Source organism: Drosophila takahashii, chromosome 4 (genome assembly GCF_030179915.1).
Source record: "Drosophila takahashii strain IR98-3 E-12201 chromosome 4, DtakHiC1v2, whole genome shotgun sequence".
Lineage (NCBI taxonomy): Eukaryota > Metazoa > Arthropoda > Insecta > Diptera > Drosophilidae > Drosophila > Drosophila takahashii.
In genome coordinates, this window is record NC_091682.1 from 710,722 (window position 1) to 730,090 (window position 19,369).

The 19,369-nt window shown below is 33.9% G+C and overlaps 1 protein-coding gene across 4 annotated transcripts in view; it reads right to left on the reverse strand.

Moving 5' to 3' along the window:
- Positions 1–19,369, reverse strand: part of Abcd1 (ATP binding cassette subfamily D) — a 29,848-nt gene that overhangs the window by 5,246 nt on the left and 5,233 nt on the right. Inside the window, exons 1-5 of one of the 4 annotated variants that reach the window (XM_044395345.2) lie at positions 11,487–11,662; positions 907–1,583; positions 753–851; positions 540–679; positions 306–478 (exon numbers count right to left, since the gene is read on the reverse strand). In XM_044395345.2, coding sequence (XP_044251280.1) covers positions 306–478; positions 540–679; positions 753–851; positions 907–1,514 — 1,020 coding nt within the window. In that variant the 5' untranslated portion in view covers positions 1,515–1,583; positions 11,487–11,662. Of the gene's footprint in view, positions 1–305; positions 479–539; positions 680–752; positions 852–906; positions 1,584–11,402; positions 11,418–11,486; positions 11,663–19,369 lie in introns of those variants that run through there. The other 3 variants (XM_070218014.1, XM_070218013.1, XM_017137801.3) reach the window with 3 other exon arrangements.

Here is a 19,369-nt window from a genome sequence, read left to right on the forward strand (position 1 = left end):
GGGTCGGAAACGCTTCCCTTTACCTGTTACATACTTTTGCACGAATCTAACATACCCTTTTCCTCTATGGGTAACGGGCATAATAAAACAAAATTTATTATGCTATTATTTTTAATTTAATAGGAATGATCTGCAGGGTATACAAGCTTCCTTTCTTGTTTTAAAATTTTGTCATGGATTGGTGGTAATATCCACTCTTACCCGCTCTCAAGGGAATTCTACTCGAATCACTACAATTTTCTTGATTACATTTGATTCAGCATTTTTCAACCACTGATAACTGAAAAATCAAACCACACACTCACCTTATGACCACCGTAAAAGGCGATTTCTTCTGCATTTGTTATTATGCGGGAGTGAATGTGTCTAAGGTACCCATATCTGTTGGCTTCTTCCGATACCAACTGTCCAAACTTCGGTGATACGACTCGTAATATGTGGGCTGTTAGTGCGATTACACCAACTGACAAAGCCGGTCCTACATTTTGGAATGAAATATTCAGTTATGCATGAAAGATATTTATAAAAAATTAATTAACCCGTTAGAATGTTCGCTTTCATTTTTCTAGAAGATCTCATCAATGCCAAGCCAATAAGCATCAAATCAAAGCATGGTTTAGTCAAGCTACTATACAAGTGAGCTACAGAGCTAGCGAACACGGAAATATCTTCGGTAAGTCTATAAGAAAGCTAACTGTATTACAAATTCTTTTACTTTTGAATCATATATTGTTAGAAATCTTAGAACTCACCTATGATCTGCATTTTCAATGCGACCGTCCAAGTTCGAAACTCTATAGTAATTTTGATTTTTAAAATAAAGCCGATATGAGTGACGCACCAGTCGGGTTCTAAATAAAAAAGATAAATTGTATACTTTCTTATGTACTCAAATATGTTACTTACCGGAAAGCCAGAGCAAGTTTACTTTCAAGAAAACGTATCATAGAGTTAACAAATGTAGCAGGGATAGCAATTCCAAACCATTTGAGCAATACAAGAGCGAATTGTTTAATGTCCTTCCGTACTATAAATTTAACAAGAGCCCCCTCCAAAGCAGCCACATAAATACTAAGAAATGTGCGAGAAATCAGGCAAAACGTATGAATGCTTAGCAACCCAGTTTCATAACATAAGGTTTGCGGAATCATTATTTTTGCCAGCATTTTCAGTTGTTTAATAAACTCAGTGTTTAGTCCGGGCTCAATAAAATTGTTAGACTTTTTTTTTAGCTGCTGGGCAACTAACAACTTTTCAGCCTCTGCCAGTTTTAAATCCTCTTCCGAACTATCTGTTTCCGATGGCGTAAGTGCCCCATTGTTGGCTTTAGATTTTCCTTTTAGAGTCTTTCCGCTAGATGTAGTACGTGCATCTTTCACATAAGGAATAGTCACCTTGATTGTAAGTGCAAGTATTGCACTTGTCACAAGAGCATAGCTAAATGCGTGTTTGGTAAGCCCATTATGTTCACATTTTTCAGCAATACGATCAACATATTTGGATAGAACACTCATTATTGTATAAAATGGAATTGACCTGGGTCGATTGGTTTCGATCGATGACCAAAATCAGGTGAAAATGGGCTGAAAATTAGAATTATCATAAAAGATATAATAATTTAGAGTATAAATAATAAAAACAAAATAATATTCTTTTTAAAAATAATATTCTTGGACCAAATTTATGGAAAGTGGGTTTTATGGTGGATTTTAAAGATATGATTTTTCCACTTTTTTCGTTTGACAGAGTCCAAACTTAAGTTTTATCACAGGCGAGGACATGTAAACAAAAATAAGTGGTGACGACAGCCGGGTCAAAAAAAGTTCAATTTAAGAGCTCGAAAATTACAAATTGATTTTAATTTCTAAAAATTCCTTCAAAAATATAAAATTGCTTGCGTTATGACAGTGAGTATTTTTAATAAGTCCTATCCATTTGGATAATTCATTCTTATTAAAGGGGTAACCATAATTTCAAAAATTAATTTTCTAGCTTTTAAATATCTGGTTAATCTATTTACTGACCCGTCGCCGCCTATGATAAATCTTAAATTTGGACTCTGTCGACCGAAAAAAGTTGAAAAATACAAACTTTAACAATCCACCAAAAATCCAATTTTACATGAATTTGGGTTATACCCGGCTAGTTTTATTCGGTACGGTGTAAACTTTATATTGGTCCTTATTATGATTTTGCAACGGATTTATTTCAGGGACCGTAACAGTTCGCGGTCTCATTGCGTTGATGAATTCATGTATGTAATTCATGGCAATATGCGTTCCTCTTGCCCTAAAGAATTTGCGGTGTCGTTGTATTAAAGAATTCATAGGTAAATACAAATTGCCATTATCGGGGGTGTCACAGAAAACCATTCCAACCGAATTTCTCCCGAATAGCAAATCTCGGTGTCACAGACGTCATTTTTGACGGTTTCTAAATCCCCCGTATTTTGCCGGACGTTTTGATAAAATTACCCAACTTACAAATGTTTCCGAAAAATATAACTTTATTTAAGACAACTCTAATGAATTTTATGAACTACCTGCATACTACGATTTTTCGGTTTATATTTAAAAATATGCTTTTTATAAAACGTCTCGAAAAAATTAGCTAAAAGAAATCCGTCGGCAAACCGTCTACCTGGCAGTGTTACCAATTAGCTAGCACTTTAAAATACCAAATTTGTCCAAATTTCGGAGTTAGTTATCGAAATGGTTTGTTAACGAATTATTTATTCAAAGGTACTAAGTATTGTAGTTAAAAATGAAACTTATTTCTGGTAAAAATTTCATGGTAAAAGAAGTTGTAGCTATTGAGAAATTAATACAAACAGGCCGCCTTTTGCAAAAAGTTGGCATCACTGTCGTGAAAAAATGTCCTATTTTTGCCAGGTAAAACGCTGGCTGTGAAGAAGAAGAAGACATACATGTAAAAAAGTACAACATTTTTGTTTATTATTAATTTAAACTAATAAGCTTTGCTAATTTTCAGGGGTAAACATAGGTTACCAGCGCAAGACACCAAATTCTTCCGATTCATTCGCGATAATATCGACATTGCCAAAGGATTTACTTAGGGCGGCCGCATTCTTGTGAAAGGACCTGGCCAATGGGTTAAATCTCCATGGTAGTCCATGTAAAACCGTTTGTAAGGATCTCCTCTGCGTCCTAGCCTCTCGCAGTTTATGCCTTCGCAAGTACCTTCGCAAGCAGACGGCATTTTGGTTTGCTTTTAAAAATCTTGCCAATATAGAAATGAAAATAAACCAACGCAGCCGCGGCAAACCGTTGTTCAGGGCTGCAATATGTAGCCTGGCGGGTAATTCAAATTTTTAATTTTTTTCTTTTATTATGTACAATATGCGCTTTAAACATATATTCTTTTTGTAATTTTGCAAGAAAAACATAAATTAAGTTTAAAATTTATTGGAAAATAGTCCAAATAAGTCAAATAAAATTCAATAATTACACAGGCCAACAGTGTTTTTGGTGCAGCCCTATGGGCATTAAATTGTGTTAATATAGACGGATATAAGCATATCTGCATACTTAGTTTTCGAGTTTAACGGGTGGTATTTGTGCAGTCGCGGTTTGAAAAAAGTAGCAACATTTTATATTTTCATTTAAGATATCTTCGAGGGTCTGTGCTCAGTTCTAATAAAACCTATGCCAAAAAATTGCTTAGATGCCCTTCTACATAATTGCATTTAAGGTTCCATCATTATTTGAGTTAATAAAAGCCTATGAGCCATTGAAGTAATTTGTTCACCTCTATTTACAACCAACTTGATGCGGTGAACAGGCTTAAAAAAATACAAGGAAAAATATGTGCCCTAAAATATTTTACATGCATCTAGAGGCGTCTTTTCCCGAATTTTTGAGATAAATCCCACTATTGTACTTCGAAAAATGGAATTTATAGAATTTTTTCCGTAAGAATGGGAAAAGTAACAAGTATTTTAGAGTCACTCTTATGTAACGAGTTTGTCGTGATTTTACACAGTAGGCTTTTTAAAGATAACAGTGGCGTCGCCTTAAAATTGTGGTGGGGATTTTTTTTAAGGCATATTATCCCCTTAAAAATATAATTTGTCTATGTTCGGCGCCTACTGCTAACCAAATTGAAAGGCACATTTTTACGAATGTGTCAGATATTTATGTAAAATGAGATTTAAAAATAGTTGTTACTTTTTAAGTTCTTCTTAATGTAGAAGGGCATCTAAGCAATTTTTTGGCGTAGGTATTATTACAACTGAGCACAGACCCTCGAAGATATCTTAAATCATAAAATTTAATGTTGCTATTTTTTTCAAACCGCGATTGCCCAAATACCACCCGTTAAACGCGAAAACTAAGTATGCAGATATGCTTATATACGTCTATATTAACATGTTTTAATGCCAATAGGCCTGCACCTTTTAATAAAGTCCATTTTGTTGACCTGTGTTATTGAATATTCGATATTTAGTGTATGCGTCCAGCCCTGGTCGTTTTTTGGTAAATTTTCCGAAAAAAATAAATCTCTTGAATTCCTGTGACACCAACGGTTTTGGTCGGTTGGTTTCTAAACCAACCGTCCCCAAAACCGTCGACGGTTTCTGTGACACCCCTGTATAAGAACATACATAAGTACAAATTCCAACCGAATTTCAACAGATGAGAATTATTGACGTCATTGGCAAGAGATATTTTGGACTTTTTTGTGTTTCAGTCGCACAATAACAGTTATTTTTAGACTTTTAATATAAAAGTCATGAATAAAAGTTACGGAAGACCAAAAAACCTTTTTCATCTTCGTTGAGCTTCTGCTCGTAAATATGTATTTTACTTATCACTGTGGACAGCAGTCCACGTAGTGACGAAGTGAAGAGAGTATGGAAAGGCGACTACCGTATTTAAACGAAGAAATGGAAATATGCTGTGGTGGTCTTAGCGAACATTTTGAAAAGTGTATTTATTTAGTCGTTTGTATGATAACACCAGTTTACAAGAAAAAATTGATGAAATACGCTCCCTGTGTAAGAAAAGAGCACTTTTAATTTTTTGTATGGTACAGTTTTTTTTTTAAGTGTAAAAAACGTTTTTGACGCTTTTTTATAGCCTATTTACACTGGGGTGGAGTTATGGAGTTATGGGGTTATTGACATAACCCTGTTTTTTTTACATAGGCTGTGTATAGGCAACTAGATGTGGGCAAAAGTTAGGTACTTTTAGGGTCTTTTGTATTTCGGAGTATTTTTTTGTGTTTCTCGGTATATTTTGTATTTATTTCCTATTCTTTTTATATACTACAATTTTTCCATACACGTTTAGGCAATGACAATAGAATTACTTTATATAAAAACGATTAACTTGTAACATACTTTTCAACAAATACAATATCGACAATCTCTTCCAACCAAAGTCGGAAGCCAACCGAATTTGATTTTAAAGGAATAAAGAATATTTCACTAAATTGAAATCAAACGTAAGGAATTGTGCAATCGGAAAAGAGGATAAGAAAATTAGGGTTTGAACAAATAATTGTAAACCGAAGTGAATACTTATGATGGATAAGTAAAAAGTTAAATGAATGTATTGGGGAAATTACCTAGGAAACTTTAATATGAAACACAATTAAAATTTCCCTTTACTCGATTCGGCTCTTTTGTCAATTTTATATTTGCAATGATAAGTTCTCGAAATACGATTTTCCGCCACAAAAATCAAGTCCGTATTCGCCGCGCTTTGTAACTGAACTAGTTAGTAAGGCTTTTAAAAAGTATTTTCGCAATAGAATTACGTTGAAGTTGATAGGACCCCAAATTATTTGATAACACCCACACTCTGTAGCCCTTACGGATATCTAAAAATAGTATTCACAACAAGATTTTCGAATATGTTTACAAAGTATTCTCATTAAAAAAAAGATAGTTTCAAATTAGAGAAACACTTATATACAAATATGTGCACATATCCGAATATATATTTTGAAACATGGCAGGGCCAAATATTAAGTAATAACTCAAGAAAAAGTGAGATAACAGAATTCTTAATCTAAAAACTGTTTTGGTGGATTAGATTAGCAATATAATCTCGAATATTGCACCTTGTACCTACACAAAACCATAAAGGAAGTAAAATAATGAAAAAAGATCGTTGAATGTATAGCTACAATGACGTGCGAATATAGTAAAATAGTTTAAAATATGAAAGGAAGCTAGCCTCGGCCAACCGAAGCTTATATACTCTTGTAGATCATTCTTATTAACTTACAAAAACATTAAATTTAGATTTACTTCCATATATGTAACATCCAACAAAATTGTATCTGCTTTCTTATTATGTTGGCATTAATTTGCTGATCCTTTCTAGGGCATCTATATAATAAAGCTGTTTGAATTTTGTTAAATTTAATTCGAAATTTTAAAATGTCAAAGAAAACCTATATATCAGAGAAGAAGAGAATGTAAAAAAAATCAACAAAGATATATTTTTTACACCCTTGCAGAGGGTACTATAATTTATAATTTCTTTCTATTGCAGGTAGTATATAAGTCGGAACCGACCAGATCGGACAACTATAGGGGAGAGGTCTGTAGGTTGGTACACCTTTTGTTTTTAATCTGCCATTTCGACTTTCACTTATGAAACTTTTCGCATTTGGTACTGATCGAAAGGTTAGTCTATTAGCTTAATAAAAAACAAAAAAAATATTTTTTCCTTAGGGAAAACTGAAAATTTTTTTTTTTTAAAAGTCCCAAAAAACGACATTTTGAAAAAGAGGTCTGTAAGTTGAGACACTTTTTAAAAAAAGTACTCCAAACTATAAGGAACTATTTATTTATGTTAATTTAATCAATTTTAGCTCGTCCTAAATCATTTCCCATCCATTTTTTAAGAACTTCGACCAAATAACAATTAAAATCAAAAGGCTCTTTGAACATTCACTTTTCCCCTAATATCAAAGAAATGTACTAGGCAGAAAGCGACCTCTGTTGGCCTAAGGCCTCTTTGTATGAAAAACGGGTGTCTCAACTTACACAAAATGGGATGTTTCGGGAAAAAATTAATAACTTTTGTTCTGACTGTCACATTAAGCTGATTCTTTTTTTAATTAGTGAACAGTTAATATACTTATGTTTTACATCTCTTACCAAGTTAATTTAAGGACGTTATTAATTTTAAATGGAATTTTGAAAAAAGTTGACAAAAACTTTTTTGGTGAAAAATGGTACACGACTCTCACAGCTTTAATCTGGCTAGAGCCTGGCTTATAATGTTTTCAACAAAAGTTTTGTCACTAAAAAGGACTACAAAAAAAAAAATAAAAACAATTTTTTTAGTGGATAAGTTTTGAGAAAATTGAGTGTCTCAACTTACAGACCGTCTCAACCTACAGACCTCTCCCCTATCTTGTAGCTCCCATAGGAAGGATCGGAAAGAAAAATTTAACAAATTCTAGCTTCGGTGTTTTTGAAATGTTACCTTCTACTCTTGGGGATGTTGTTTTTTAAATATTTCTGAATTTCGAATTAAATATTTAAAAAATCGGACGACTATATCATATAGCTGCCATAGAAACGATCGAAAAATTAATGTAAAATAATAGGAAATTTAACCTTTTTGCGATTTGTAAATTAATAGAATGTTCCGCAAGGGTATATAAGCTTCGGCTTGCCGAAGCTAGCTTCCTTTCTTGTTTTTAATATGTAAGAATTTCGAATTAAATTTAACTAAAATCGGACGACTATATTATATAGCTGCCATAGGGAAGGGTAAAAAAAAACAAGAGAGGACGGTGCTTTTCTTAGAGGTATAGGACTTTAAGTTGCAATAAAACAACGATGGATTATTCGATTGACATGATTTTTTTTTTACCTCATAACTTTTTAATGAATAGTGCGATTAAAAAATTTCTTCTATTGCTATTTTGGTCAAGAAACTATATGCCTAAAACCGAGGGTCAAACGTGGTTTTAGGCATATAGTTTCTTTTGCAATATTGCTTAGATTGCGGCCACCCCCCCCCCCCTACGATTTATCATTCTTTTTACCATACAAATCGATCCAGTCTAATATATATATTATATATATATAATATACCTATATATTATATTTTCCCCGAATATAATATACTCTCTTACTCTACAAGTAACGGGGAAGCCAAATCAAGACCTACAGCACATTCTCGCTTATATATGTCATTTGTCACTAAGAGTGGTCACAATTGTAAACGTCTATAAACTCTTTGTAAAATAAAGCGCAAACTTTTTTTCTGATTAACGCAGGGTCGTCCAGACAATATAAAAGAAACGAATTGTTCAAAGAGTTTAGATTAGTTGGCGGAAGTTTACAGACTAAAGGACTTTGGAACATCGTTATCTCCATAATGGCTTGATAGCTAAACTGTTTTTCTTGGGAAAAATTAAACTTGTTGTTATAATTAATTAAATTAAAGAATCTATTGAATCGTCTATGCGGACGACTAAATTTAAAAATAAATGTAGGGCCGTTTTCTCGGCCGCATGTTAAATTTAAATAATATCCGGGTCGATCTAGCCAAGTCCGTCTGTCCGTTCGTCCGTCCGTCTGTCCCTGTGAACGCTGTGACACTATAAGACACACGTCGCCGCGTACGATAAAACATAAATTTGAGCTCTGTCGACCGAAAAAAGTTAAAAAATCCGAACTTTAAATATCCACCATAAATCCAATTTTCCATGGATTTCGGCCCGGCTTCTTTTTTTTCGGTATGATGTAAACTGTAAGTTGGTACCCATTATGATTTCAACGGATTTATTTCGAGTTTTTATGATCTACACAGCCGACTTACAGTCGACCATTACTTATCCAATCATATTCATCTCTATGGATAAAATTAAGCTCCGATCTATTGACTTTAAAATGAAACGAAAACTGGCCCAATTGGGTGGATATGTACCGAGAAATAAGAAAAAATTAAACAAGAAAGGAAGCTAGCTTCGGCAAGCCGAATCTTATATACCCTTGCAGATCATTCCTATTAATTAATAAATTGCAAAAATTTTCTATTATTTCTCATTATTTTTCGATCGCTCCTATGGCAGCTATATGATATAGTAGTTCAATGTTGATCAAATTAAAACCGAAATTCTGAAATATTTAAATTGAGTCATATCCCAGAGTAGAAGAAAATACAATAAAAACCAACGAGGCAATAATTATTTTCCTATTAATTTGCATTTAATTTCCCGACCGTTCCTATGGCAGTTATATGACATAGTGTCCCGATTTTTTATAAATTTTATTCGAAATTCATAAATATTTAAAAAATAACATTCCCAAGAGTAGAAGTTAATATTTCAAAAAGCACTGAAGCTATAATTTTTTTTTCCGATCTTGCAATAGAAAGAAGACTTTTGGGAAAGTTTTATCCCGATAGCTTAAAAACTGAGAGACTAGTTTGGGTAGAAACGGACGGACAGACGGACATGGGTAGATAGACTCGTCTAGTGATGCTGATCAAGAATAAATATACTTTATGGGGTCGAAAACGTCTCCTTCACTGCGTTGCAAACTTCTGACTGAAATCATAATACCCTCTGCAAGTGTATAAAAAGGATATAAAAACTTTCTTATTTAGCTGAAAGCTTTGTTTCTATGGAAATTTGTATGGAAATTTGTATGGAAACCATTTTATCTGTAATGGTACGGCATCAATTTGTTTGCGGGCAACAGCCTCGGTTGGAGAGGGAATCGGAGTTTCAGTGCACTATACTGCGCTCTGTGCCCAGCTCGCCGGTATTGGGATCGGGGTTTTTCCTGATTCTGACGAATGCGTTCAATCAGGTCAAGGTATTCCAACGAGCGAAAATGTTCTGATTTCAAATCAATAATCGGTCCTAGGTTCACGAATTCATCCACTGACTCATTCTGTCTCGAAAGCGTGTCCGCAATGACGTTTTGAGAACCTTTCGACGCAGCAGTTATTTATTTGGTTATGGTATAGACCATTTTTTAGATAAGCTGTTAACCAATTTTAATAAACGATACCTCATTTTGACGGTTGTTTAATGTTCTTTTAGACCAAAGAAAATAATTTTAAAATTATTTTTTAAACTTAAAAATCTTAAAATACTTCGGAATAAAGCCATGCCAAACGAATACTTTTGTTTTCTGAGGCGTTTTTTTTGGTTTTAATCGTTTAATTTTTTTATTTTATATAGGGGAGAGGTCTGTAGGTTGGTACACCTTTTGTTTTTAATCTGCCATTTCGACATTCATTTATGAAACTTTACGCGTTTGGTACTAATCAAAAGGTTAGTCTATCTAAAAAAAAAAAAAATTTTTTCCTTAGGGAAAACTAAAAAATTATTTTTTTTGAAAAGTCCCAAAAAACGACATTTTTTAAAAGAGGTCTGTAAGTTAAGACACTTTTAAAAGTCAATAACACTAGTTTACAGCCGAAATGCTCCCCAGCAATTGATGGCAAATTCTGTTAGATTTGGACCCCTAGATCACGAAAATAGCACTAAATTTTTTTTCGATGGCACAGTTTTTTTTTAAGATTTTTTAAGGTTTGAAATGTTAAATTTTGGACTTTTTTCGAATTTCTTCTTATATCTCGGCAGATATCCACTCGGTTGGGCCAGTTTTAGTTTTATTTTAAAGTCAATAGATCAGAGCTTAACTTTGCCATACAGATCAATACGATTGGATGAGTAATGGCAGCGCAGAAGCTCGACAAAGAGGAAAAATGTGTTTTTTGGTCGTCTGTAAGTCGGCTGTACATATCGTAAAAACTCGAAATAAATCCGTTGAAAAATCATAATGGGTACAAACCCTAAGTTTACATCCTACCGAATAAAACAAGCCGGATATGGCCTAAATCCATGGAAAACTGGATTTATGGTGAATTTTTAATTTTCGGATTTTTCCACTTTTTTCGGTTGACAGAGTCCAAATTTAAGATTTATCATAGGCGGCGACATGTAAACAAAAATGAGTGGTGACGGCAGCCGGGTCAAAAAATAGACTGTAGATAGACTTTTTTAGCGTCCATACCAATGTACATATGTATATTTTTTAAGGGTACTGTGATATTTTTCATGAAATACTGGTTATTTTTCTTTTGCAAATGCGGATGGTCAAACGTTTTTAAGATACATATACATTTGTACATTTTTTTGGGTCCATAAAAATATCGCCAGTCTAATTCATACATACATATGTATGTAGCCACAAACATACACATGTACGCTTTGTGGTCAACTATGTACACAGAACTTTAATCAGCGGACTGAACGATGTACTTTCATTGCGACATTCATTTGTATACAATACATGTGTATGCATATTTATGTACATATTAACTTCAAATGTTAATACATATGTATATGTGTATTTCATTTACATAAACTCAAATCCTTTTGAATATACATACTTAAAGAATCTGTATGCACAATTGGGGCTCCAGTGAATCTTTAATTTATTTACGTTTAATGTAAGCAGTAAAAAATATACATACACACATTGACTTGCAACTCCTTTCTGCAAACATTCGTTTGTTTCTAAAAAAATATATCCGATTTACGGCTGTTTTTTATTTGTACTATGTAAAACAAAAGCATTTCCCGTTGGAAGGCATGGCATGCACGTTTAACAACTTATTATTGCGACTGAACTACACAAGAGCTTAAAGCTTAATGTGTGAAATCTAAGTACATACATTAGGGCGGGTCGATTTGTATGGGGCCGAAAAAAGTGATGAATCGTATAGGGGGAACGTAATCTTTAAATGATTCTAAGCCATACTGGCTAAAATACTTATGGTCTAAAATGACGTTTGACCCCCCCAAACGCGAATGAAAAATACAGCTTTTTTTGAGGAAAATATCATAGTAGTCAGCTCAGATGTATTAAAAAATTAAAAAAAAAAATTTGAACTTGATATTCAGTAAGATATCTGTGCTGGCTACTATGATATTTTTCTCAAAAAAGCAGTATTTTTCATTCGCGTTTGGGGGGGGTCAAACGTCATTTTAGACCATAAGTATGTTCGCCAATATGGCTTAGAATCCGTTAAAGATTACGTTCCCCCTATACGATTTTTGGGGTCCCAAATCGACCCACCCTAACATACATACATACATATGTATGTACCTATGGATGTGTGAACAAAAGTGAATATACATGTATGGATGTACCTACATACATATGTACATACGTACTTGCACAAATGGCTCTGGCTGGTTGGACAAATTTTATTTTCTAATGCATGTCGAGAGACTAGTTACCCTGCAGATCAAGATTCACCAAGAACGGTAATTAAGGATGTGTATGCATGTGTAGACAGTATGTATGTATGTGCATATGTATATGTATATCCTGCAGTTCCATTTAGCGCCTTTTTGGCAGTGAATTACTGTTAAAAATTTTTTTAGCACCTGTTCATCGCCTAATTCATCACTAAATTCGGCGCCTTTTCGGCGCTATTTTTGCGCCTAATTATTACCTAAAATCATCACCTGTTCACCACCCATCTTCATAAAAAATATTTTTAATTTCATCGCCTTTATCAAAAGGCTTATTTATTTTCCATTCATTTTAATACTTCTTTTTTGGTAGATTACATTTACATTAAATTAATAGATTTGTACAAACTTCGCTGACTTGTAGGGGTCTTCGGTACGTTGCACTATGGGTAATTTGACCACTTTTTTTGGCATTAATTACACTATGCAGCATCAAAAATAAACCTCGATGAATGCTATATTTTTGGATTCGTTACGAATTCCCAAGTTAAACTGCGTTTTCCAAAGAGTTCCCCGACGCAAGGATTCTTAGCAAAAGGACCTCAAAGTTTGAAAAATGCTGAAATTGACCAACTTTGCGGAGCTCTCAGAGACAAATGGATGCACGGCTTGGTTTGAAGTTTAAGTTTTTTAAAAGATACACCCTTTATCTTTCAAACCCCATACATAAAATAATTTTAGGATTTTTTTTAAGGCAGAAATAAATTCCAAAAAACAACTGAAATACATACAGCTGCGGTCAAAATGGTAGCAGTGTTGCCGCCTTGTGTTTTTAAAAGTTTCATGTTGTAATTTTTTCTTATCCAATTAGTCTAATAGTAAAATTATAATCAATACAATATTACCAGGAAAAGATCAATTACAACAACAAACTTTTAAATACACAGGGCGGCAACACTACTACCATTTTGACCGCAGCTGTATACTTTTATGTTTTTTGACTTTTTTATTTATTTATTTGATTGTTTCTATCCCAGCGCTACAAGCATGTAGCATACTTATAAATTAAGGCGCTAGTCACGGGTGTACAATTGAAGGCTGAACTTAAAGCTTAACTTATGTGCTAACATTTGTGTCGGCACTTACTACTATTACTATTTTAATTGACTTTTATTTTAAATGTTGATTATAATTTTTAATTTTTTTTTTTTTTTTTTTTTTTTTTTTTTAAATTTTTGAATTCTTAATTTTTAGTTAGTTTATTTTAATTTTAACCTGTAATTTTTGATTTTTTTTTGTTACTCTCACTTTCTCTCTAGGTTCTGGTGGTGCTATTAATTTGTCTTAAAATATTCTTGCAGTGCGTTTTTAAATTGAGCTTCATTACTGATTGCCTTGATAGTATGTGGAAGTTGGTTCCAATTACGAACAGCATATACAAGGAACTGCCTTCTTGTGCATAGATACTTATACTTAATGCTCATTATGTTTCTGGTTCTTCTTGACGAACTAAAAATAAGTTTTTCATATAGGTACAACGGCTCTTGCTTGCTTATAATTTTATGGAGTAGTAATAGGGCCCTAAGGTTTGTCCAGGATTTAAGTGGCATGTTAAAGATTTTAGTTGTAACGTCACTTATATGGTCAGCTCTCTGTCTATTATAAATATATCTTGCCACATTATTAAACGCTACCTGCAGCTTGCGCTGACCTACGGAGCTGCAGTCACTAAATACCTCTAGACCATAGAAAAGTACCGGTATAAGGTACATTTTTGCAATTGTCTCTTTTATTTTGGTCGGTAAGAAGTCTTTGGTCAAGTATAGGTTTCTAAGTATTGCATACATTTTTCCCACAGATTTATTAATGTGATCATCCCAAGTCAATGTTTGATTAAACGTAAATCCTAAATTAATTGCAGTTTTCACATACTCAAGAGGAGCATTATTAATAGATAATTTTTCCAATGCACCGGTAGCCATCACTCTTTTACCTACCACAACACATTTCGATTTTTTCGGGTTTAATCCTAGCCCATTGATTTTCGCCCACTGGCTAACAATTTCCAATTCAGTTTGACAGACACTTATACATTCATTAATTCTACGAATAGGACGGCTTACATACATTTGAACATCATCAGCATACATGTGTACTTCACAGTTTGACATATTACTAGGTAAATCATTTACATACACTGAGAACAGTAGTGGACCTAGGACGGATCCTTGCGGCACACCACGCTTCAGACAAAGAAAAGACGAGTACACATTATTTACGAAAACAGACTGACCGCGATTGCTTAGATAGGAACAAATAAGTTGCACTGATGAGCGCGAGAAATTACATAGACGCTTTAACTTAATACAAAGAATTTCGTGATTTACCGTATCAAATGCTTTACTATAATCTAAAAGAGTCAAAAATGTTATGTTGTCAGTATCCATTTTTTCCCTGATGTCTTCAACTATTTTAATTATAGCTGTGGTACAGCTTCTGCCAACACGGACTATGTTTTCTAGAATTTGTTTCTGCCTTAAAAAAAATCTTAAAAATTTTTTAAGTATGGGGTTTAAAAGATAAAGGGCGTATCTTTTAAAAAACTTTAACATCGAATAAAACCATGCATCCATTTGCCTCTGAGAGCTCCGCAAAGTTGGTCAATTTCAGCATTTTTCGAACTTTGAGGTCCTTTTGCTAAGAATTCTTGCGTCGGGGAACTTTTTGGAAAACGCAGTTTAACTTGGGAATTCGTAACGAATACAAAAATATAGCATCCATCGAGGTAAATTTGAAAAGCACTAAAAATTCTGCACAGTGTTATTAACTAATAACTACCCAATAATTAACAAATCGGTTTTTTGATTTTACTATATTAAATTGAAAGGAATTTTTGTTGGAAAAATTGGCGTGGTCCCGCCTTTTTTTTAAGAAAAAAAATTTGTTTCCTAAAAGTGAAGGAAAAAAATAATTTTTTTAAAATTTTAAATTAAAAGGAGATTAAGGGCTATCCCCCTTTACTAGCTAGGGGGATTTTTAGGGAAGACCTTTTTAGAGGGAAAGTTTAGGTTTTTTTTCGGAAACTTGATTACCCAAATGTTTGTAAAAATCACTAGAATATTGAAAAATACAGATATACACATATACAGAATACACAGATTTTTCCAATCTAAAGGTACTCAGATCGGCTGAGTTTTTTAATACTTTTCCGCTGGCAATCAAAACGTTACGAAAACAACGTGAAGTGCAATCAACACGTGAAATGCAATCAAAACGAAAATGCAATCAAAACGTAAATGCAATCAAAACGCTAGGGTCTGAGGGTCTGAGCGAGAGAGGCAGAGCGAGCGTAATAGCGTAAGAAAATGGAAAGAGTTTTCCAAAGTGTTCACTGGACTTTTTAGGTAGAAAATACCCTGCAGGAAACGAAATCAGTTTTGGACTATTAAAATACTAGTTGGGTCGAGAAGGTTAACTAGTTCAAGTTATGTCCATTTCCTTGTAACGAAGTGGTCCATTTTTCATATGCTTGTCGTCGGAAACAACTAGTCCATTTGCTAATAGTTTTGCACTAGTTAACCAATTTATGATTACAGCTGTTAAACTACACTAAAAAAAATATTTTCACGAATAAACTAAAAATTAATCTCTAAACCATCAAGTGATTGGATTTCACTAGTACTTGACGATGCCTAACTTGACGCTCTCCTAATTTAGTATCCAATTAATAGGCGCGGTCCTTAGAGAATTTCTGATAATTATTATGTAATCAAATACAGTAAATGATAATTAAATGGAATTAAAACAAACTTACTTTTTTTGAGGCAAGTCGCCCTCTCTAGGACTTGAACCGGGACCTTTGGATTTGTAGACACACACTTTTGTAATGCCCTAACAAGGTTTATGAATTTTAGTGTGACATAATTCATAAACAGTGATTTTTCACACATATATTGCGTCGGACAGATTAAACAAAGTTTACAATAAAACTGAAACATCACCTACCAAACAAAAAAAAAAAATGTACAGAGACTGGGGATTGAACGGAGGACCTCGAGTGTTTGATTTGTTTAGTGCTAAATTCCCCAAGACATTTACACTCTAGGCTATATTTTTGGATCATATGTGTTTCATTTGCAACTAGTTAAATTCCAGTTGCCTTTTAACTAGACCCTAACATGTATTTGTTCTACCAGTTAAATATTTTTAAGGTTTTTTTTGTCAGAAAGGTACTAGTCCGAGACAAGTTTCTTTTTTACTAGTTTTGTATTAATCATTTTTTCGACTAGCACAAATTTTTTAGACCCTGTGTAGTCCAAATTTATTCAGACAAATTCCGGTTGCTTTATATTAGTTGTATAACTAGTTGTTTTTCAGACTAGTTCGCATTTTTCCTGCAGGGTATCGACTGTTTGAGATTTTTTAGGGGAAAAGCAATATTTTCATCTGGCAACACTAAAAAGAATACTAAGCAAGAAAAACAACATCTGTTGTTTCAATCTCTCTTGTTCTCTTCCCTTTGTCACGATCGCTCTTGCCTAAGTTGTCTCTAACACTGCTCAGGTAGAGAAAGATTGAGAGAGGAAAATTTGGGAGAGCGTCGTCTCTGGCACCGTTTCGGTCCGTCGGCGACACTGTCGGCCTAGTGAATTTTTACGAAAATTCATCACCTGTTCGTAAAGAGAGAGATTGAGAGAGAGGGGGTTGGTGAGAGTCGATTCAGTGCTATTTTAGCGCTCGGTCTGAATTCGGGAACTGCAGGGGTACATATGTAATTACATATGTATATGGGTAACTTTTAAGAAGAGTGACTTTAGTCAAAAACCACGATTTTATATTTAATCGGGGGTGTCGGAGAAATCTTTCTCAACCGAAGTCTGTTGGTTTTGTACATTAATGTTCGAAAAAATTGGTTGGAAAAGATTTCTGGAAGAAATTTTATGTCAATAGTATGCATTTGTATGTCTAACTTTACATACATATGTACATAAGGGTGGACTTTTTATACCCTTGCAGAGGGTATTATAATTTTAGCCCGACCACAGTATATATATTCTTGATCAGCACCAATAGCCGAGTCCATCTAGCCATGTCCGTGGGTCCGTCTGTCTGTTTCTATGCGAACTAGTCCCTCAGTTTTAAAGCTATCGCGATTAAACTTTCCCGAAAGTCTTCTTTCTATTGCAGGTAGTACATATGTCGGAGCGTGCCGGATCGGACCACTATATCTTAAGGCACCCATAGGAATTTATTTTATCTGCAAGGGTATAAAACAGCGGTCGGCACAAACATACGTTGACATTTTGTTTGTGTGAGTAATTTGCACTGGGCAGCTCATCGATGTGTGTGTGCAGACCGCTGTTCTACGTTATATGTGTGCGAGCAGCGCGCCGGCAGAACAAAACCCTATGCTCACTTAATAGGACGCTGCCGACCGCTGGTATACAAGCTTCGGCTGGCCGAAGCTAGCTTCCTTTCTTAATATTATGATTATGATTAAAAATATCATACAAAACAAGAAAGGAAGCTAGCTAGGCCATCCTCTCATCCCTTCATATACTGCCTTTTTTATTCTTAATCCATAAAAGAAAGATAAAGTTGAAAATAATTCGTTTTAGGCGGTGCGCAACGGCTTTAAAGTTTTTAACAAGGACCGAAAATAATAATTATTTTTTGAGTAAAAAATAAAAATCTCCATTTAATGATTATTTTGTAATAAAGATTATTTTGTGAGAAATATCACTTAAAGTTAGGTTGCAGCCGACTTACGCGGAATTTGACAAAGATTTAAACCAGCTAAGAAAAAAATAAATTTTCATGTGTATAAACCGCTTAAAAAAAAAAAACACTTTCTGTGGGAATCGAACTCGTGCTTACAAGCTCGGTGGACCAACACACTAACACCCAACCCACATGTCGAGTTGGATCTAAGTGCAATTGTTCATAACATCTTGTTAAGTCGTTTTACTAATATATAAATGACATAAAGTCCTAAGGTTGATACAACTTTTTGTATTTATGCATACCTCTTGAAAACTAAAAGCCGCGTTTTAAAAAGTTTATACAAAGAAATCACCATTTTTTATTAACTCGATAAATCAACAAACAAACTTCAAGGTATTTATGTTGTTGCTGGGGTCAGAGTATAATTTTAGCTTCCAATTTTCTCATACATTTTTGTTTTTGTCTTTGCTTTGTTATTGTTTACCGCAACAACGTAAGGAGAGTTGAGTCAGAGTAAAGTAGTATTTGTGGTTTTGTTGTATCTTGTATACAATAATAATAATCATTAGTTTAAGTAGGCATTTGAGCTATGTAAGAAACAGCTCTGATTTCAAATGTATATTCCGAAATATGCCTTTAAGGTGAAAGATACGTAAAAAGGTCGAATTTGCAAAAAATATGCCGCGTTCAAAATAATATACGTTTCATAAAACAAATTTGTGTGCAATCCAAAAAATGTTTGGACTGCTCGTTTAAAATATATTTCTTCCTAAAATCCGATGTCTACTAATAACTCAAGCCCCCTGCACATAACCGTCTAAAGTTGTAGGAGCAAATTTTGCAAGCTGTTCATATAGGCTGCATTTGTTGCAAAATCAGCTGAAAACGTGGAAGAAGAAAAAGCAACGACATTATTGAAATTGGCTTTGCAATAAAGAAGATATGCGCAACAGAGACATTTTTGCCTTTTATTATAAACAATCAAAACCAAATAGCTAGTAATTTTTTTTTTAATTGTCAAAAAATAACGCCTACCTAACTGTTCGTAAACGCTTGCAGCTTTTAATAATCTCTAACATATAGGCGCATAATGCCATCTCTATTCTGTTCTATATACTTAACCTATGTACAAGAAAACATGTATACATACACAATATCTTTAGTTTCTGGCAACGCCGCTAAGACGGCGTCGCTTTGCGAAATTCACTTCAGTATCGAATAGGCTTCGCAACTGGCAAGAATAAAAATTAATACAGTCCACACACACGCAACTCAACTCGTCTTATTTCTGACCACTAACATTAAAATCGAAATAGTTTCCCAAGGATTGACTTCGTATTCGTTGAATTGAAAGACATTTGAGAAAACATAATGGTATTTATTTTTAGACTAGCCCTTTGGCTCCTAAGCTTACCTAGTCCTCACATCGACA